This window comes from Notechis scutatus, chromosome 2, assembly GCF_049901735.1.
Source record: "Notechis scutatus isolate UNSWTSFEM ecotype Mainland chromosome 2, rNotScu1.2, whole genome shotgun sequence".
In the NCBI taxonomy this organism is placed as follows: domain Eukaryota; kingdom Metazoa; phylum Chordata; class Lepidosauria; order Squamata; family Elapidae; genus Notechis; species Notechis scutatus.
In genome coordinates this window covers 115,493,047-115,515,226 of record NC_142010.1, presented here as the reverse complement: position 1 = coordinate 115,515,226, position 22,180 = coordinate 115,493,047, and the positions used below count along the sequence as shown (strand labels likewise).

At 43.2% G+C, this 22,180-nt stretch overlaps 1 protein-coding gene across 1 annotated transcript; it reads left to right on the top strand.

Annotated features, from left to right (window-relative positions):
• The first annotated feature begins 2,218 nt into the window (after window positions 1-2,218).
• SLC25A10 (solute carrier family 25 member 10) lies at window positions 2,219-20,379 on the top strand. The gene is made up of 11 exons (XM_026667311.2): window positions 2,219-2,474; window positions 6,736-6,855; window positions 8,071-8,185; window positions 8,276-8,324; window positions 8,588-8,629; window positions 8,983-9,026; window positions 11,194-11,264; window positions 16,229-16,321; window positions 17,754-17,831; window positions 18,074-18,130; window positions 18,751-20,379. Exons 1-11 carry the CDS (start codon window positions 2,385-2,387, stop codon window positions 18,850-18,852), a joined length of 861 nt encoding a protein of 286 aa, XP_026523096.1. The 5' UTR covers window positions 2,219-2,384; the 3' UTR covers window positions 18,853-20,379.
• Window positions 20,380-22,180: the final 1,801 nt, after the last annotated feature.

Sequence of the window (22,180 nt, the reverse complement as noted above, 5' to 3'; positions counted from 1 at the left end):
ACTATATTTTCTCCAGCACCTAAGAATTCATAGAGGATTTAAAATATGCAAATTTACATGACGGTTTAAAGGCAGGAAGAATTTGAGACTTTTTTTTCACTGTCATCTTTTTATGCTTTTCTTGAAGATAGCGTGGTAGTGGCTAATTTTTAGAGTTGGGAAACATGTTTTACTGACCAATAAATTTATTGGGCATTTTCCACTATAGTAATACAATAAACAATGCCAAATATTATACCTCCTCCAAAATGTACCTACACAAATGTATCTTCTGTGCTTACACACCTCAAATATTTTCAAGATTGCTGAAGCCCTGTAAATAATATTGCCCTTTTACAGATGCAACTATGGAGACCTAGAACGAATTTCAGCAAATGAGCACATTTTTAGCAATTATTCTGTCACAGATATTGCTAGCTAAGGTCTGGAACAATTATTGGAAAGCAGCAAATACATCCTTCAAGACTAGAATGATGATGATGATAAAAGAGTATGGATGGAATGTTTCATCCTAAATATATATTTTTTCTGTTGTCTTATGATCAAGGCAGTAAGTTTACTCAGAACATGTAAAACTATCCATTTTTCTTAATGCATTTGTGGATGCTCTTAAAGCAATTTGGAATGGTGTGCCTTCAGAAGTTATGGGTGGTCCATCACTAAAGGTTTTTAAGAAGAGATGGGACAACCAGTTCTCTGAAATAGTATAGGATCTGCTTGAGAAGGGGGTTGGACTAGACTTCCAAGTTCCTTCCAACTCTTATTCTATTAATTGAGAGAGTGAGCAAGTTTTTTTTTTACATAGAAGATAAAATTATAAATGGCATCCCTGGTTAAGTTGAAGAATTAACACCCTGCTACTGGAAAAAAAAATAGAGCAATTGTGTGCAAAATGTTTCCAATGTGTATTCCTTCAAGTTTGAAACAGGCTGTTAACATTTTGGGAGCATTTTGCACTTGAAACAGTTCTGAAATGATTGAGCCCATTTCAAAATTGTTTCAGATGCAAAACGGTACAACTGTGGAAGTTTTGCACAGCTTTATTCAACACCAACAGGAAATTATGCAATATGAATGCCCTCTTAGGAGCCTTAAAGATGACTTTGCTGCAGGATATATGATGTTCAGATTGCTATGCCAAAGGCAATGCAGTAGGCGTTAAAAAAGCTATAGCCAGATGATCTGCAGAACATCTGCCAAAGGAAGACTGATGTATACAGTATAACTATAACTATCTAAAGAGAACCAGCTTTGCAAGATGGAATTGCAGGAAGATGCTTTAAATTCAATAGTTTGGTGAAACAGCAATGCAATGCAAACTAATGCTGAATTTTTAATTTCCTACCAAACATTGCCAGTAAAAGGAGGGGGGAAGAAGACAGCAAGACTTGCTCCAAAACATACAGATTTTATGGTACCATAAATACATTTACTGGGGCATAAACATTTTAAGATTACAAGTCCTCTAACAAATGAAGAATGATCTTCAACAGGAATGAAAAAATTGAAATGGAGAAGCAATAATGCCTATATATTACCAGAAGATTAACCCCAAGTCAGCAATAACACTGATTTTTTTTCTGATCAATTGGATCAAGCAAAATGAACCCTGAAATGCCAGTTATTTGTTGATCACTGTGTTGTCCCAAGGGCCTAGCCTGCTACCTTGCACTGTAAAGCCTAATACCAACAAAGCGAAATAAAAACTGCACAATCGACTTAAATGTTAATTTCAAAAAGCGCTAATTCCATGGGCCTATTCCATGATCTCAAGTGTGCCTCCCTGTATGAAATTGAGCATAGGACAGCTCGCAGATTTGTGTAAAAGGCCATGCCAACTCCAAGAAAAGTGTTTATTTATTTAATTTCCACACTGCCCATCTCACCTAAGTGGGAGGTTTACAACCACAGATGAACTGGTGTGGAGAGTCTTTTTTTTGCCTTTTAGGGCTATTTGAAAAAACAAAAATCAATGCGGTCGCTCAGACTCGACACTTTCTTAATCTATCCCATAATGTCACAAAATAGTCTTTAGGCGGCCTTCTTACAAACGTGCATAGGAAAATGAGCTTGGCGATTTGGTCAAAACGTCTTCGGAGCCGCCTTAGACTTTAATGCCAGTCATCCTGGAAGCACGAGTCCCTCTCGCGAAAGAAAAGCCCTGGCGGGAACCTGCCCAGCCCTGGAAACACCTTGACCCCCTCCTGGAAGCTGCGCGCCTTTGGCCTCCCGGTTGTTCTTTTAAGCTCTCCCTCCTCCGTCGCTCTCGGCGTTGCCCGTTTAAGGCCGCCTCGGTAGGGCGTGCGGGGCGGAGGCTGGGCTTGCCGGATCCGAAAGACAGAGGGGAGGGGAGGGATCGACGAAGGCAACGTCTCGCCGGCAGGATGGCGGAGAAACGCGTGTCCCGCTGGTACTTCGGGGGCCTGGCCTCTTGCGGGGCGGCGTGCTGCACGCACCCGCTGGATTTAATCAAGGTGCGTCCGGCCAAAGGAGGGAAGCAAGGAAAGGAGGACTCTGACTTATTTGGTCGCTTGCTTGTCCCGCAGCCGATGTACAGCAGGCTGCGGTAGGGCTAACGAAGGTCTTCCCTGCAGTTGCGGTACTTCCTTGATCAGTTCAGGAGGCGGATGGCCGGAGGCGGATCCCCAACTGTTACCATGGCTGTAATGGTTGCGCAGCTGACATTTTGGCGCCCTTTAGTCGAATATTTGTAGCTGGGGTTGACATGAGAGGTCCTTGGGGCTCCCTGAGCTTGCTTGTTTTCTTGCAGATGTTTTTCGACTAGGTAAAAGTCATCAGTGTTAGTAAGGGGGTGCTGTTTTCTGTCAACTCCATCAATTCTGCTGACTAGCTTGTCAGCGCTGCCTGCTTCCATTCATCTCTTTGCTGTTGAGAAATGTACAGAAATCCCCAGTTTGCCTATGTGAGAGGCCAACAACAACAAGGAGAGCTGAACTCTTACCCGTGGCTGTGGTGCGATGCTGGGGCTCCCTCTTATTTGGCGATACGAGCTTTTCTTCCAGAAAGTCTTGGCCGAGGAGCTTTAGCGAGGAATTTGAAAGTGCCTTCAAGTTGTGGCAACGCCAAAATCGAGAGCATTAAGGCAAAGAAATATGTTCCTCTCCTTTTTAACATTTGTGTAGCTTTTCTACTTCCCACAATGCTTTAATAGTGATAAAATTGGGCAATACTTTCTTGCTTCAACTGCCAGAGAGTTGTTGGACTAGGTCATTGACTAAGGACTTCTGAAAGAACTTTTCAACTTTTCTGATCTAATTAATGTACTAAATTATTTCTTCACAAAGCAACAGATCTTGGTACTACCTGTAGTTTTAATGACTGCAACTTAATAACTGCAATTGAGCCCAAAATTTCTGTTGCTAAGCGAGACATTTGTAAAGTGAGTTTTACCCCATTTTACAACCTTTCTTGCCACAGTTGTTAAGTGAATCACTGCAGTTGTTAAGTTAGTAACATGGTTGTTAAGTGAATCTGGCTTCCCTATAGACTTTGCTTGTCAGAAAATCACAAAAGTGGATCAGGTAACATTGTCATAAATATGAGCCAATTTCCAAGCGTTTGAATTTTTATCATGTAACCATGGGAATGCTGCAACAGTTGTAAGTGTGAAAAATGGTCAAGTCCTTTTTTCAGTGCCATTGTAATTTTGAACAGTCACTAAACAAACTGTCATAAATTGAGGACGACTGGGATTTTTAGTAGTCCTCGGTCATTTTTTTTGGCTTGGAAACTTTATTGCATGATTGTGAGAGTCATCTTCCTGTCTTTGCATACAAGCCTCAGTTTAGTCGATATACCAGAATTGCACCTATAGCATTTCCCCTTGAAATACAGGTAGTCCTCGACTTACACAGTTCATTTAGTGACTGTTCGGCACTGAGAAATATGTCTTATGAACATGTTTCACAGTCACGACCTTTGCAGCATCCCCATGGTCATATGATCCAAATTCAGATGCTTGGCAACTGACTCATAGTTATGACCATTACTGTGTTCCAAGGCCCCCGTGATCCACCTTTTGAAACCTTCTGACAAGCAAAGTCAATGGGGAAGCCAGATTCACGTAACAACCAGGTTATTAACTTATCAACTGTGGTGATACGCTTAACAACTGTGGTCATAAAATGGGGCAAAACTCACTTAACAAATGTCTCAAGAACAGAAAATTTGGGCTCAGTTGTGGTTGTAAGTCAAGGACTGCCTGTAAAAGCAAATTAAGAGGATACAGTTAGGAAATATGTAACTTGTATGGGGAGGAAGTTCTTTGAATTGTAGATTTATTAATCATGTTTTTTAGGAGTTGGTGTTTAAACCATCTGAAGAGTAACAAATTGCTGCTCTTCAGGTTGCTTATATGATAAAATTTTATCTTTAGAAGATGAGGTGAATTTCAGAGCATGATAGTTTGTAGCCCTGTCTACGTGGCATTCTAAGAATGGTTGTTCTTAAGGCTGCCTGTTGTTGGGTTTTTTGGCCATGCTTGCCAGAAATTCAGGTACTTGTAACCCCAAAGCCTATGGAGGGCAACAGGCTGCAGAAGACTGAGTGAACAACAGTGGTATCCATAGCAGAACATTAACCATGCTGGTAATAGCTCTAGTATATTCTTGGGACACTGATCAAGGTCAACCCATAGAAAAGAATAGAGATGGCATAAATTGGCCAGGCTGTTCAATCTGTTCAAGGCAGTTTGCTTTGGAACAGGTGCTTTGAGGGCTTTGCACTTTCCATCTCTAGCCTCCAGAGCGTTTCCAGATCAAACCTGTTCTATAATCTCACTCATGCTTTCCTCTTCTCAGACATTTGGCACACTCAAATGTGGTCTGTGTGGAGGAAAGTTCCATTTGCTTGTCATTGCCAGGCTGTTGGCACCTTCAAGTCAGCACAAAGGTGCTAACTCCTGCAAAATTCCTCTTCTTCCTACATGTGTTCTCTCTGGCTAGCTGCTTGAGGAGCAAATTCCAATGTCATGCTTTACAATAGATACTTGAACTATCATTAAAAAAAATTAGTACAATGTCCATCTTAGTCAGAGCTAACTTTTCATTGCCCTCTCCTGACAGCTGATACTTCTGTAGCTTCATCTAATAACAGGGGTCTTCAAACTTGACAGCTTTAAGACTTGTGGACTTCAACTCCCAGAATTCCTTCTCCAGTCATGACGGCTCAGGAATTTTGGGAGTTGAAGTCCACAAGTCTTAAACTTGCCAAGTTTGAAGACCCTTGATCTGATATATATTCTCAGTACAGGCTACTTCAAGACATTGATTAGTTAAAAGTGGTTGTACTAGATATTACTCTTAATTGATGAACCAAAACTGATAAATGTCTCAGGGTTGCATCCGAGTGCCGCTTCCCAGCTACTCATTGGGCTTTCTGTCCTTAGGACTCCTCTTATACTGGGTGGAATGGAAGAACGTTTGTGCTGCTAGACTGAGAGTGCGTTTTCTCCTGGCATCTCACAGTACATACCATATATTCACCTCCTTGTCTTGTCCAACTCTTCTCCTTCTTCAGCAGGGTTTTCCAACCCCTGGGCCATGGCCCACTACCAGGCCGCTGTTCGAAACTAGGGCGTGGGGAAGATTGGGCAAGTGCTAAGGCAAGAAGCTTCACTCACGTGAGGGGTGGGCAAGTGCGTGCATGGGCGAAGCTCTGCTCGCACACATGGAGTTGTTTGTGCATGTGCGACACACACACACACACACACACACAATCGTGCCACTCCGCCAAGCTGGAAAGGTTGGGAACTGCTATTCTACAGGAGGAAGAGTAATCAGCAAGCCAAACAGCCCTGCTATGTTGTTTGATTAACTTTTGGGGCCTTTCACCTAGAACTTCTGTATGGTTGTATTATTAACTTGAGTTGTTCCATAGCAGCACAGGATATAATAATTATCTGGGAGCAACTTTTAAGTTCCCTGCTGCAGAACTGGATAGCTTAACAAGCTCTCCTGTGCAAACCTTGGGGTCCTTTGCACTGGCTGAAAGATGTGCTGTTAGCTTTTCACTATTAAAACATCCAAAGTTAACTGCTAATTAGATATGCAGTGAGGAATGCAGGACAGAGCTCTGTTAAAAGAAGAAGAAAGGTGAAATTGGAATGGTTGTGGCTGAGAGTTAAACCTTGGTGCTTCTGGCTAGATCGGGCATGTCCAACCCACAGGCTGCATGCAGCCCTGGAGAGCTAGGAATATGGCCCTACAAGGTAGTAAACCTTTAACACTATTATGTAAGTTATAACTATAATATATATTTTAAATGTGGTCCAAGACAATCCCTCACTCAATGCTGTCTAGACAACCCAAAAGGTTGGAAACCCATGGGATAGATATTTCCATTTGAACAGTCAACAAACCCTGTTAGAGAGGAAGGAAAGGAATCCAAATGTTTTTATCATAAATTTCTAGATCAAAGGTATTAGTTGTTATGTGAAACTGGAAAGACCAGTCATAGCTTCTGGGAATCTTTTGTCTTTAGGGCCAGGGCAAAATGTCCTCTTTAAGCACGAGCGAGTGGAATGCAAGCCCTGTTAATCCTTTGAGTACAAAGTTCAAAGTGAATGTTAATATGAGCTTGTGGGACCTTGTGATAGAGGCAGTCTTATGGGCTTCTTGCATCCAGAGTGTTTCAGTGCCTTATTTGGCCTGGGATGCCCCTCAGCAAATGAGATCCAGAAAACGTCAACTTGACCTATCTGCCACTTCTCCTTAGGTTCATCTGCAAACTCAGCAGGAAGTGAAGATGCGCATGACGGGGATGGCGTTACGTGTGATTCGCAATGATGGCTTTCTAGCTCTCTACAACGGGCTCAGTGCCTCGCTTTGCCGACAAGTGAGTGTTTTGGCTGCTGCTAAAATGGCTTGCCTCATCACCTGCCATCCTACTCGTTGTGTCCTGTGCCAGTTTGTTGCTTTCATCATCGGCAATGAGAATTCTGCACTTCCGTCCTGCATTCTCTCCCAAAAATCCACGTTGAGCATTCCGATGACATTCAAACTCCCAACCAGGCACTTATGAATTTTATGCACCCCCTGAAATTGTAACAAAATGTCAGTAAAATACTAATGATGGAAAATAGAATAGTGTTGACTACTCAAAACCATATTGGTAAACCAGGCAAACTAGGTATGGAAATTTCTGAAACAAACCCGCGTGTTTCCACAGTTTAGTAGAATATGTGCAGATGGGAAATCTGTGTGGTTTCAGAGTTTAGTAGGTAATACGTGTAGATGGGAATGAACTAGGAGCTGCTGCAATTAATTGTTTCCACTTCATAATATTTTGAGAGTGACAGCTTTTTCCTTCTGCACCTTAAGATCTTGGTTGGTTTTTTTTTTTTTTTTTTTTCACATACTACATAAACATCCTGCAGAGGGTGATTCTGCAGCCTAAATCAGTCATTCTGTATGATGCCAGTTGTAATGCTGGTGTTTGTGATTTTTGTCATTAAGCAAGATCTGAGGGGGAAAGGTAGGTTCACTTGCAGTCACACTTGCCCTATATTTTTACACACGTGACAAACGTAGCCGGGGTGACTTTTTTTAAAACAACATTAATACAAAAAACTGCAGGCAACTCTGTTTTTTTTCATCTTTTCACTCGGTTTTTTTTCCATCTTTTGGTGGGAAGGATGTTATGGTACAGAAGTAGAATAGGCATGTCACACTTGCTTAATAAACTTAATTTGCTTGTGCTTCTATTTACAAATAGCTAAATGTTATTGCTGCCCAATTTGAGCCCTGCAGTTAGGAGGACAGGTAAAGGAGGAGAGGGAAGAGATTGCGTGTGGCCTGTGAACAATGCGTATTTGTGATTCTGATGAGCAGTTATCCCAAAGGTGCTTTTTCAGGAGTCCACTGGACTTTCTTGTTTTTTCTTTGAAGACGTTTCGCTTCTCATCCAACATCTTAAAAGGAAAAAAACAAGAAAGTGCAGTGGACTCCTGAAAAAGCACCTTTGGGACAACCATGACCTGGATTACTGAGAATCTCCATAGACTGATAAAGCAGTTGCCGCTTCCTGTTGTGACTCTTTCTGCTTCCTCAGATGACGTACTCTCTCACCCGCTTTGCCATCTATGAGACGGTGCGAGACAGCTTGAGCCAAGGGGCCCAGGGGCCAATGCCCTTCTACCAGAAGGTGCTGCTCGGTGCAGTAGGAGGTGAGCTGGGCCTTGGCAAGTACAGAAACAAGGGTGAGGTCCTATCCGTCTGGGCAGCCCTTTTTCATCGGCTGTCTCCTTTGGTTGCAGGATTTACCGGTGGATTCGTGGGGACCCCGGCTGACATGGTGAATGTCAGGTCGGTTTTTCCTTCTTCTCCCCCAGAACTCAGTGGATTAATCTTCAAGAGTGTCCCAAATTGGAGGGAGAGAAAGGGATTTTATTTTGCCAAGAGCAAGGTTACAATTTGGGTGAAATATGAACTCTTAGCATTCTGTATACTGGTGTCTCTACTTCTTAACATCGTTTGGAGCAAACAGAGCTATACTTGGTGGGGTGTTTGAAGAGAGAGTGGTTCCCCCCCTCCCCACGCCTCAATACTGTTCTCATGTTCTTTTCCAGGATGCAGAATGACATTAAGCAGCCGGCACATCTGCGACGCAAGTGAGTATCGGGGCTGTAGTCAGATGCAAAAAGTGAACAAATATGGGAAGGCAAAGAAGAGCACTGGGGGAAGAAAGGGCTATGAGGCCTGTCTCCATTTAAAAAAAAACTCTCTTGAATATGCAGGACCACAGAGGGACAAAATTGATCTTCAGATGTCCATTCCCACAAAGCTAAGATCTCTTTTAAATTGGTGGCAATCTCACTACAAATGCCCAAGTCCCATCTGTCAGAGCCGTCAGGCAGAAAATGGGATTAAAAGTCTTTGATAGTAGCCAGCTGAGGTAGTGAGCGCTTGTCAGAATTACATGGATATTGATGAAAGCTGTTGATTATCTCGTCGTGTTTTCCAGCTACTCCCATGCCTTGGATGGCCTGTATCAGGTGTTTCATAAAGGTAAGAATGTAGTCAGTATAGCCGAAATATATTGTGACTCTCGGAGACCCTTTGTTGAATTAAGTTTACCTGAGGGGGGAAAGAATCCATTGAGCAGAACACTATAGTAGAACTTGTGGGCAAGTAGTCGTCCCCCCCCCCCCATGGAGGGCTACATTATGACTTATGTGGGTCTTAGGCACTTTTCTCTTTGCCCCTTTCTCTAGAATAGGGGTGGGGAACTATGGCCCTTTTACGATTTGTGGACCCCCAGAATTCCTGAGTCAGACAAACTGTTCAGTTCAATTCAATGTGTGGAGTGTGAAGGATGTGTGTTTGTGTTTATTTTCCTGGTCATGATGTGCACTGAAGATGGTGTTTGATTTCGTTGTACGAGGTGCAATGACAATAAAGTAAACTAACTAACTGTCTCAGGAATTCTGGGAGTCGAAGTCCACAACTCACAGAAGGGGCCATAGTTCCCTACCTCTGCTGTAGAAAAATAATGCAGATAGCCCTCACTCTGATAATTGGGACCAGCAACTCTGTCGCTGAGTGATGTGAGTGTAAAGCATGATGTCATGTGACTACGTCAAGTTACAGCAGCAGTTGCGGCAGTTCTGTTTGCAACTGTTAAGCGAATCCTGCATGGTTGTGAAGCATGACACCATGTGATCGTCATCTGAGACCTCCTGCCACTTTTCCCACTGACTTTGCTTTTGGGAAGCCAGCAGTGAAGGTCACCAATGGTGATCACCTGACCACAGGGCACTGCAACGGTTATCATTGCACACTGGTTGCCAAGAGTCTGAATCATGATCATGTGACTGTGGGGATGCTGTGATGGCCACAGCAATGAGGAATGGTGGTAAGTGTTCCTTGTTCAACTCCATCAAATGATGGCTGAACAAGCGATTGTTTGTTAAACAAGGACTACATATTTCATGTGATTTTTAATATTTTATGGTATACTTTCCTCTTATAACTTCTGATGATTTAATGTAACAAACCTGTGAGAATTAAATTTTCTTGGTAGCATTTAATGTATGATTAAGCTTTTCATTTGCATTCTATTATATATTTATACTATGTATATCTTCAAGAGTGAAAGGCGAGATAGGAAATTTCTACTTCACTTTTATTCTTTCTGCGTTAAAAAGAATTATTAATTTTTTGTGAACCTTAGGCACTGTGCCTCTTGTGCCTAATGGGTGATCAGTTCCACTGGCTACAATTTTCAGTAATCCAGCCAGTGGAGGTGGGTGCAGGAGCCCAGTATGTGATTGTTGGGGTTGCCCCATCTTGGTGGTCTTATATCTTCTCTCTTTTCAATTGGAGGTTGATCCTTAAGGATCAGTGATGCTTCTAGTTATAGGTAGTCCTCAAATTACAACCACAATGGAGTCCCAAATTTATGTTGCTAAGCAAGGCAATTGCTAATTGAGTTTTGCCCCCATTTTATGACCTATTTTGCCACAGTCATTGAGTGAATCATACAGTTGTTGAGTGAATCATGTGGTCGTCAGGTTTCTCCTTGCCAGGTGCAGAAGGTAAAGATCAAAGCTCTTCTTAAGGTCCAGATTGTGGTTCTTCAGGACGGAACAATCTTTCTCCAAACACCTTCCAGGTGTTTGATTTGAATTGTCTGATTTATAGCCTGTGTAGTCCTAGATGACAGCTGGTATCCCATTCAAATCTCACTTTGAAGCCAGAAGTGAGAATAGCTTGTTTTGCTCACGGATATTAGCTCTCAGTTGGAGCGCGATGAACGTGAAATTTGTCAGGGTTATTTTTGAAACTGAACTCATGGCAGAGCATCTAAAATGCTCTTGTATTAGCCTTTGCTAATCTTTGCTATGGTTAGATTTCACCCGCAGGCATCTTATAGGATCTTCTCTTGATCTTCATCAGCAGATGTACTTCATTGTGGCTACGTTCACTGAGGCATCTTTCTTTTCAAACACAGCTGTCTAACCCTTTTTATAGCCATTATATCTGGCCTGGGATGAGTATTGCTGATGGGTTTATTCTGCTCTCCAAGTGTTTTCATAAACATAAAATGGGAGTAATAGAAGGTACCTGTTCTTGAGGGATGCCTTGTGGGGTGGGGGAGTTGCACAGGATAAGCAGAAAACACAGTTAAAATGGAATCCCTATTCTGTAAATTCCAGGCTTTTTGTCTTTGCAGAGGGTGTGAAGAAGCTGTTCTCGGGAGGAACAATGGCATCCAGCAGAGGAGCCTTGGTTACCGTTGGACAGGTAGGAATCCAGAGTCAGTGTTGCCTGTGATCCACCGCTGAATATAATAAATAAGTGTGTCCATGTAAACCAGGGATGTCAAACTAGTGGCCTGCGGGCTGAATGCGTCATGCACAGGCCACACCCACCCCAGCTCCACGAAGGGGGAAAACGTCACGAAACATCACGTGACGGCAATGTCTCACTGCGGGTTTAACACCCGTAATCTAGGCCAAAAACATACAGGTAGTCCTCAACTTACAACAGTTCATTTAGTGACCATTCAAAGTTACAATGGCACCGGAAAAAGGGACTTATGACCCTTTTTCATAGTTACAACTTTTGCAGCATCCCTATGATCATGTGATCAAAATTTGGATGCTCGGTAACTGCCTCATATTTATGACGGGTGTAGTGTTCCAGGGATCATGTGATAACCTTTTGCGATCGTCTGACAAGAAAGTCAGTGGAGATTCACTTAACAACCATAAGTTTTTAACATAAGTTAAAAACTGCAGTGATTCACTTAACAACAGTGGCAAGAAAGGTCATAAAATGGGGCCAAAACTCATTTAACAACTGTCTTGCTTAAGAACAGTAATTTGGGGCTCAGTTGTGGCTGTAAGTTGAAGACTAATTGTAGATACACGTGCACACATTCATAAACACAAAGAGTGTGCAAAGTTCAGGGACCTGGAACAGAATATTTGAGGGAACCCCAGAATACCCTGGTCCCCAGAATACTCGTGCCAATCCAGGGGCAAGATCCACTTTGGTCTAATCATAGTTAAGGCACCAGGCTAGATACCAGGAAACTGTGAGTTCTAGTCCTGCCTTATGCATCAAAGCGGGTTGGGTGATCCTGGGCCAATCCTGCTCTCGACCCAATCAAGGGTGGTAGTTGTGGGGAAAATAGGAGGTGGCAGGAGTATTAGGTATGCTCATCAGCTTAAGTTACTTATAAAAAATAATAAAGGTGGGATAAATATTGATGGTTTCCGGAAATAAATTTCCTGGGAGTGGTTCAAGATCCTCTGAGTATGGCATTAGGGCTGCTGGGACACTTTGAACATGGGATTGAGTCAGAAAACTATGAAGTTGCTTTCAGAATAGCTCAGTTGACAAGTGCTGAATATTCCACGGTTTCCATGCTGCCAAACCGCTTAATTGTACATATCTTAGCAAATGTACCTCTAGATTCATTCATGTGTGTCTTATGAATTTTTGCCACTTTCCTGTAACAATCTTGGCTACATTAAGATCACGGGGTGGTGGGGGGGGGGGGGGAAGTTTTATTAATTTTCTTGATGTAATTGCTGCAGTTGGGGTTAAAAGTTAAAGCCCTCCACACTCCGCCTGCCCCCTCTGGCCTTAGCATGGTTACAGCAGGAGCTAGGTCAGTGGTTCCCAAACTTTTTGGGTCCACTGCCCCCTTAGTGCTACAAACTCATCCTCGGTGCCCCCCACCCAGGGGTGGGATTCAAATTTCTGTGGGTGTGGCTTAATTTGAGGGTGTGGTTTGCTGGTCACATGACTGGATGGGTGTGGCTTGCTGGTGGGCGTGGCCAGGTGACTGGCAAACCAAATACAAATGGTCCTCACTTAATGACCGGTTGTTTAGCAAGTGTTCTAATTTATGACTGGCCTCCCCAGAGTTATTTGACCAGTTTTTGGAGTTTTGACAGCTTTAGATCAGGGGTCTAAATCCCACCCCTGCCTGTGTGTGTGAGAGAGAGGGAGAGAGAGGGTTGGATCAGATCTCTCTCTCTCTCTCTCTCTCACCAACGCCAGAAAGCCACCATCAGTCAAAATTCATATTAGTGGTCTCTGGGATTTAAAATTATGAGTTTGGTGGTCCCTGAGGTCCAAAGGTTTGGCGACCCCTGATCTTAAGGGGTGAGCCTGAGAGAGGGAAAGAGAGAGAGAAAAGAAAGAGAGAGAGGAGAGAAAGAAAGAAAAAAGAAAAGGGACAAAGAAAGGGTGGGTGGGTGGAAGGAAGGGACAGAAAGAAACAGAAATGAGGAAGGAGGGAGGGGAGGAGAAAGATAATGAGATATCTATTCTAGTGCAATCACCTGCTCCAGCAGGGTTAGAAGGGAGTTGGTGTGGGTTTGTGTGTGTTCTCCTTGTAATTTACCAGTACATTTTGGTTTTGCCTTCTTCAGAATTGGCACTGTAATACATTGGGGAAAAGTAATTTTTAGGGTGGAGATCTGGTCCAATGGATCCTGTTTAAAGCCTCAACAAAATGTGGGAGCTTCCTGGTAGTCTTGGCCATGTTTCATCCACAAAACCTTTAATAGAAGCCAAAGAGGTTTCAATGTGCTGGCAAAGATGTTTCAGTGTGGAAAAGGGCCTCAGTCTAAACTAGGCCTCATTCAATCTGATGCATCAGGTCTCTTTCTTTCTCTCCCTCCCTCCCTCCCTCCCTCTCAGACTGGCTTTGCTCTACTTTCCCAATGTGCCTGCGGGGCTGGCGCTTCGAACCTGGATGGATGGATGGATGGATGGATGGATAGAGAGAGAGAGAGAGAGACAGACAGGCAGGTAGGCAGGAAGGCAGGCAGGCAGGCAAACAGACAGACCTTTTGGATGGATGGATGGATGGATGGATGGATGGATGGATGGATGGATGGACGGACAGACAGACAGAATGCGACAGCGGCGGCACTTTGGGAAAACGGTGGCAGCAGCTTTTCCCAATGTGGCCGCATTCGAGGCACCGGTTCTGGAGCATTACTACAGTCAATGGGTGAACCTGCAGGGCCGGCGCCTCGAACGCCCCCCTGCCGCCTCTTAGCGCCCCTCTGCCGGCCCCCTTGGGGACACTAAGAGGTGGCAGGGGGATGGTGCATTGAACGCTGCCACGGCGGCACATAACAAGCCACCGCTTCCGCATTGGAGGCATTGGTGGGCTGTATAGGTGATGGCCCTTTTCTGCTATGGTGTCTGCCTATGCAGTCTTCTCTACCCTGAGGTAAGGTTGAGCTTCTTGAGGTCCCTCAAAACTTGGTTATGCCAGCAGCTTTGGGGATCCTAGGGGACTACTGGGGTGGCTCCACCTTTCTAAACAACTCATCTACTATTTTTTTATATTAGCTTTTATACTTTTTAATGTATTTAACATATGAACCATCATTGCGCAGTGGTTAAAATGCAGTTGTTGAGGTAATTCCCCATTAGGAGAATGAGCGCATACAGGGAGACGTATTTGAGAGGAGTATTTGAATAATACACATACAGCACACAGATACACCGTACAGTAAATGTACGGTTTTACTTTCAATAAAGGTTTAAGCAAAGTTCAAAATAGGCAGTCCAAAGTCATTCACAGGTTAAATCAGTCAGTTTTTCAATCCAGGGATGATCCAAATATCAAAGTCCAGTGTCAAAAACAGTTCAGTATCAGACTTACATTAAATCCAGTAATATCAGTCAATTAGAAGAAATGGAGCAACGGCAATACTTTCCAACAGAAGGAAACAGAGATTGAGACACACTCTCTTCTGAGATTAAGACTAAGACTAAAACAACCCAGGTTTCTGGCTCCATTTAATGGCCGTTTGAGTAACCACACCCAATTGCAGTTTTTAGCATGCTCTTAAAGAGACTATTAAAATGTCTATCCTGGTTTATATATTTCTAACCCAAATTAACAGCAGTACTGCAGGGCTATCTCACTGCTCACTCCAGGAGTTCAATTCTGACCGGCTCAAGGTTGACTCAGTCTTCCATCCTTCCATGGTCGGTAAAATGAGAACCCAGATTGTTGGGGGCAATAGGCTGACTCTGTAAACCACTTAGAGAGGGCTATACAGCACTGTGAAGTGGCATATAAGTATAATAGGTATATAAATCTCAGTGCCATTGCTGTTTATTAACTGTTTTTAGTTCTGTTGTACGCTGCCCAGAGTCGCTTGTTTGTGAGATGGGTAGCTATATATAATTTGGTTTAATTAATAAATAAAATAAATACTCAATATTTCTGTTCTCCTTCCGGATTTTAAATTGGCAACTGGTCAGCCATTATGGAAATTTTGGAGCCACTTTTGATCAAGCAAAGCTCTTTCTTAGATTCTTATATTGTACAGCAATAGCACTCAGACTTATATACTGCTTATATTTATATTTATATACTGCTTCACAGTGCTTTACATCCCTCTCTAAGCGGTTTTATAGAGTCAGCATATTGCCTCCAACAATCTGGGTCCTCATTTTACCGACCTTGGAAGGATGGAAGGCTGAGTCAACTTTGAGCCTGGTGACATTTGAGCTGCCAAATTGCGGGCAGTCGGCAGTCAACAGAAGTAGCCTGCAGTACTGTTCTCTAACCACTGCACCACCAGGGCTCCGTGTTCTTATTAAATTCTGAGAGGATGGTATCCCATAGTGGCCAGAAATGAGTAGCCATATAACTCTGGCTTTCCTACTTAGGATATTTAAAGTATCTTAAGCTTCTTTCTTCTTTTCTCTGTTTCTCATCCAATAAGACAACATTTCACCAACTAGCCAAAATCCTTTGTATTCTGTCTGCGTTTCTGGGACTGCAAAAAAAAAAAAGTGGAAACTGGAGAAGGTTACAGGAGGAGAAAGGTTATCCTTTGAGGAGGATATGTACTACTCCTTTTCTGTGGGGAATTATCTCTGTATGATGACATCACCCTGGGGAAATTGTGAGGCCACAAAAGGGTTAGGGAATGTAATCTCAACGGCTCAGTCACCTCTTGGTGTGATGTTTAGATTTTTAACAACTGCAGACCTCTGGCACCTTTGTTTTTATGGTAGTTCCACTGCAAAAGGAGAGGCTCTTCACAGATCCATTAAGGGCTCCAAACCAAAAACCCATAAATTCATAATGGGGGTGCTTGGTGTCCTCATTCTACCTGATCCCTTGGGGTTTAGCTGAAGTTTGAGCCCAACTTCTTAGTTTCCAAATCTGCTCATGATGCTCACAAACAGCCTTATTATTTTTCATTTCTTTGCAGCTCGCTTGCTATGACCAGGCAAAGCAGTTGGTTCTTGGGACCGGTTTACTCGCTGACAATATTTTTACTCATTTCCTGGCCAGTTTTATTGCCGTATGTATATATTTGTGTTGGTGCAAAGTCAGCTAGGGTGTGTATTTGTGTGCCTTTGTAAGAGTTCTTGCTAGTTAGGCTAACGTTCAAGGGTTGCTCTGTTCCAGTTCCTTAGAAAGGTGGAGTACAGCTTATGTCCTGGAACTGGCAAGGCTGGGAGTAGGCTGGATTGCTGCATACATGATACATCCAGGTCTTTTTTGCATGTTCTGTGCACTTTGTTCCCGCATTCCATTTTTAAGGGGAAAATGTCTGCCGATTAAGTAAAATCACATTGTAAGGTTAAGGTGGTAGATGAATATCTGCACACAGGTGGTGGCTCACCAAAGCAAATAAAACACAGAAGCATTGCTATTTTCCCCTTATCTGATGCTTTAAAAGTATGCAAGGTCTAAATGTCATACTTGATGGGATACTTTGACATAACTATGGATCAAAAGCATAGACCCAAATCTTCCTTATTTTAAACAGCTGCTAAAGTTCACCTGCGATATCCACATAGTTTGCAAAGCTATGTTTTGTTTAACCAAGCTTTATTAAATGAACTATTGTCTGGAGTAACATTATGCTCTAAGGCTAGACAAGAAATTGGCAATTAACGTCCCATTTTTTTCAGGCTTTGGAGCCCCCCTCCCCCCAAAAAAAATCTGGATTTCTGAAAACAAGGGATGTTTTTTGCCATTTTAACTAGAAAACAGGTGAAAATTAAGAGCAGTTTAACTATGGTCCTTCTCCACCCAAAAGTGCTCATCTGTATCAGAATTCATGGTTTATTTGCAAATTGATAAAGGCAAAAGAAAGGTCATTGAAAGGGAAGGGTAACTTCTAGAGACAGTGCCACATACTTTACATAAGAAATGGGGTTTCCAGATGACTTCAAAGACAAAAAGATTAGCTGTCAGGGTGGCTGTCCCAGGCAATGAGCTCAGACTACCAGGAGGCTCTAGAGCAGAGATTATTCAAACTTGGCAATTTGAAAACGTGTAGACTTCAACTCCCAGAATTCCCTAGTCAGCATGGTTGTCTGGGGAAATCTGGGAGATGTCAAGTTGCCAAGTTTGAAAGACCCTGCTCCAGAGGGCAACAGCATTTCTGATTCTTCTATAAAAGATCATGCAATAACTCCAGAAGCTCTAACTTGCTTGGGATGATGTGAGTTGTAATTGAACACATCTGAAGGGGGTGAAGTCAGAGAAGACTTTTTTTCCATTTTAAGCCTGTCTAACCGATTGTCTTTTAGTTTCATGCAACTGGATGGCTGTAATGGCCTACCTAAGTGAAAAGACTTTTCCCATTTCCAATGGGGCAGGAGAGATGTGGCGCATTGGGCATACCCATTTGGTATAAACTTGGCACAAGCCATTTCTCCCCCATGCAAAGTCTCAGATCAATCTGAATCTGTTTTGTCATCCTTCTTTTTTATGAACTGCAGGGAGGATGTGCTACATTCCTGTGTCAGCCCTTGGATGTGCTAAAAACGCGACTTATGAATTCCCAAGGCGAATATCGGGTGAGTGATTGGTTTGCCATGACTGCCAGCTTTCTGATTCGTTAGAGAGCAGGTGCTCAGACTAAACACCAGTGGCTAGCTGTTGCTGTCTTTGCCACTCAGCATCACAGCCCTGTGATTTCAGCATTGGTCTGTTCTTGAATTTCATTAAACAGCTAGAGATGAAACCTTGTGAGGATCTGGGTGGGTTCTGGAGATGGAGTCAAATCAGCATGCACTGAGTTCTTCCCGTTTTGTTTCAGGGTGTCATGCACTGTGCAGTGGAGACGGCCAAGCTTGGGCCATTGGCTTTTTATAAGGTAATACAGGAAAGATGGGAGCCACAGTCAGTAATCATGGCATATAGATCAAACAGGAGCAAAGGAATTTGCTCAGAATTTCTGATATCCCTGTGCATTCCTGTCCTAGCAAGTGTGGCCTCCATATTGTTTCTGTCTGATTGTTTACCTTTATCAAAACATGCAAGGTGGCCTCCCTCTTTTCTCTCCAGCGCTTAGCCATTGGTGGCAACTAGCCTGAGGCTAAGACCTCCGATTATTGGTTTAGGGCTGCTACCCAGTTATAGACAAGACACAGGGGAGCAAAATATGCAATAAGTAGAATAACAAGAGTTGGAAGGGACTTTGGAGGTCATCTAGTCCAACCCCCTGCTCGAGCAGGAGAGTCTACTCCAGATATCAGCCTCTATCTAGGATCGAACTCACAGCCTCCTGATTGTGAGGCAAGAGCTCCACCTCTGGGCCACCATAGTTTGTCTTAGCAAGGAGTCCTCGTGTGTCATATGCCTTTTGATTCCTAGTCCTACCTTGCCTTCTTATGTCAGTGTGAATTGGAGAAGGCGTGACCTACTGTATGCAGCTGAAACTCCACCGTGGGACAAAAGTTGATTCCCCCTCCCCTTTTTTTTCCCCTCTTCCAGGGCCTTGTTCCTGCCGGCATTCGCTTGGTCCCTCATACTGTGCTCACCTTTGTCTTCCTGGAGCAACTTCGCAAATACTTTGGGATTAAAGTATTAACCTAAGGGAGAAGAGACCTGTTAGAGTAAAAAAAGATGGGGAACAGGGACTACAGACTCCCAGAATGGCTGGGTGTCATATTCTTTCCCTCCTTGAGGAGCAGGTATCCCCTTCGATGCCAGGGCACTGTCTGACATCTCATAGAAAGTCCTTGTTTGGCATCTGCTCTTGGCCAGCTCTTCAATAGGGTTGGGTGCCTACTAGTGGAGTAGCCCACTAGGATTTTCATTGACCAATCCCAAATGCCTCTCTTCTCTGCCCATCAGCACCCAGGACCTTTTCAGTGTTGATGGCTTGCTGATACCACAGCATTCCTCATCAACCTCCAACCTCTCCTTGCCATAATAGCCAGCATTCCAATAGCCATGTCTGATTTTTTTTCTTACTAACATGCTTTCCTTTTGTGCTGTCAACAGGCATGTGCCTCATTCAGAAGCCTCCCCGCCCCCCACCGCACACTTTTCATTGCTCTCCTAGTCTCCTGCCATACCCTTCCCATCTGTGTGGGGATTCCTTTCTCCCCAAGCGGAAGGGTGTTGGCCCTTATGTGGGAGGGAAATATTTCATCACAAGTTTGTCTCAGTTCTAAATGTTACAATAAGGGGCTGGAAAAGGGTTCTGGTGGCTGCTGTGGGCAGTTGATAGCAATATCAGGCAGGCAGGGGCCTTGACATTGCAGGGTCTCCAATTATTATTCAATAATGTGGACAGGACAATGCTTTTCTCACTCTGTCTTGCCTGCTCCCATTCTCCTACCTCAGTCTTCTTTTACTCTTAGGGCTGTAGTCCAAGGAACAAGCAGTCCTCTGTCTTTATTTCCTGGGATTGTGGTATTGGGCAAGTAATGTCCTTCCACACACCCCAGTCCGTAGCCAGTCTAATATCACTCTTCTCCTTCAATTGCCTCCTTAAGCTTCTTCAACCAAAACCTTCTGAAACCAAAGGGCCTTATGCTGATGAGAGACTGCCTGGAAACTCCTATCTAAGAGGGAACAGGTTTCCTGAATGCATATATATATCTTCTCCCATCCTGTGAATGGGCAGTGCAGCTGCCCACTTACATTCAGAGATGGGAGGTAAAACTGGAGAGGCCTTGTGAGGTCCTTGGAACAATTAAAAAAAAGAATAGCCTAGCAAATGGGCTCCTTATTGTCCCTGTGGGATAGAGGCTTTGGTGTTAAATCAGAAGGGCACCAATTTTTTAGAGTAACCACAATATATTTGTTTGTCAAGCTTTTATCCTGAGCCTTTTTGGTACCACTGGAAGAAGCATCAAAGGCTGTGAAATCTTCCCAGATTGCCTTGCTCTTACTGTGACATCATCCAGATCCTACTGTAACATTGATGTATTCTTTGTTTAATGAAATAATTTGTGGGCATCTATTGATTTTATCCTCCACCAGTCTGTGGAAGGGCTCCTGGCCACATTCAGCGTGTCATTTTGGGGGAGGGGGGGGGTTACCTTGACAATTGTAGAATCAGAGCCAGTGATCAGCACTTTAGGAATCATGAAAATAAAGTGATCATGCAAAGCAGGTGTTATTTATTTCTGGATCAGCGAACAATCTTATATACTGCCATGTCACATTCCAGAATTGAAGCTGTAAATACTTGGAGCAATAATTGTACAATTGTAGAGAGAAGTGGGTGGTGCAACTGGATTGGCAACATGGATTAATTTTCCACAGGAATTAGTTTTCAAAACTGCAGGCATGTTTTGAGAATTTATCTTTCTATGTGATTTTTAATATTTGGATCATAATTTCACTGAAATTTCACTGTAGTTGTAAGAGGTGGCCTGACAGTAGTGTTACTAATTAAGAACTGGGATATGTGGAATCGTATGATTCATGAAATGTCCCTTTTGACAAATGACCAGTTAGCCAATAATTGAGAAAGGCAGTACAAAAATTTACCCAAGCAGTTAAAGCAATTGTTTTACATGGAAAATAAAAAGAAATAGAAGGGAAGAGCTTATTATGAATGGTATGGCAAAACCTTACAAGATCCTGATAGCATTTAGCCATTTCTCTTATTGGGACAATTGAACGGATCTGGTTTATCTCTTTATCTCTAAGCTTTCCTTCTCAGAATTTTTCTGTAATTAAAGGAGAAGTTGCTGAAATCTCTACATTGGGTAAGACAAAGTTTAATTCTTCAGGCTGAGAGAATCACCAATCTTGGCTTTGAATTTGAGCTGCTAGCTCTGCTCTGTGACAGACAGAGGTCAGGATTACTGAGCAGTCCCTTAAATGAGTCCTGAAAAGATAGGGTCGTGGGTACTTCTAATACCCAAGCTGTGCTCCTCAGTCATGGCATCCATGCCCGAACACTGTACAGTCCACAGCTACCACATTGCTGGAAACTTTTGCCATGCCATGGCCACCTCCTGTGTGGCCTGCCTCACAGATGAGTCCAGCAGGCGCTGCCAATTAAACCTGGAGTGAAAGCTCATGTTGGTGAAGTTTAATGATCCTTGGCATAGCATTGTGTTCGAAGTGTGACTGCTTTGAGCAATGATCCAGTGTCAAGGGGTAGAAATATCCTGTAGGACAATGTTTTCAAATCCTGGCAACTTTCAATTCTGGAGTTGAAGTCCAGACATTTAAAGTTACCGTTGTAGGATCTGTTACTGACTGAGGCATCCTAAGGAATAGAAAGGGATCTAGGGAATCAAATTTCCTTTGCAACCATCACGGAATAAGCCCCTGAGTTTTTGGGGAGAATCAGAAAGTACTTTGGTTGCATTGGTTCTGTCACTTTGAATGTTTGGCTCCTCTGAGTACAAAGGAGGATACAAAGGAAAACATGAATATTGTATTCACAAAAGAGGGAAGAAGGGCTTCCTTACCCTGCCCAGCTTTGCACTCCAGTACCGAATTGATGAATGATGCCTCTTTAACACTGGAGTCTTTGAGGTGGTGCAGGCACCCTTGCCACTCAGCAGATGGAGCTCAAACATTGACGGATCCCTCCAGGGGTTAGCACCGGAGAGGAAATGTGCAGCTCCTGGTTTTGTTTTCGATTTTCAAGCATTTTTTTGCACATACGTATTGTGGTCTGGATCAGGACAACTCTGCTTGCAACATGATGACAGAGGGAAACTTTCACAGTTCCATGTTCCCTGCAGAAGTTTAGCTCTACAGGGAAGCATGAAGGGATTGTAGCCATCGCCAAGTGTACATGGTACGGCTTTTTTCCCCCCGAGAATTTGGATCATTGCTGTATAGTGTAAATGAATCCTGCTTTAATCTAGCATTTTGTGAGAACTTCTTGTTAGTTTCTGGTCAGTGTGTTTTGAATTCAGAACATTTGAGCTGAGGAAACTGGTTT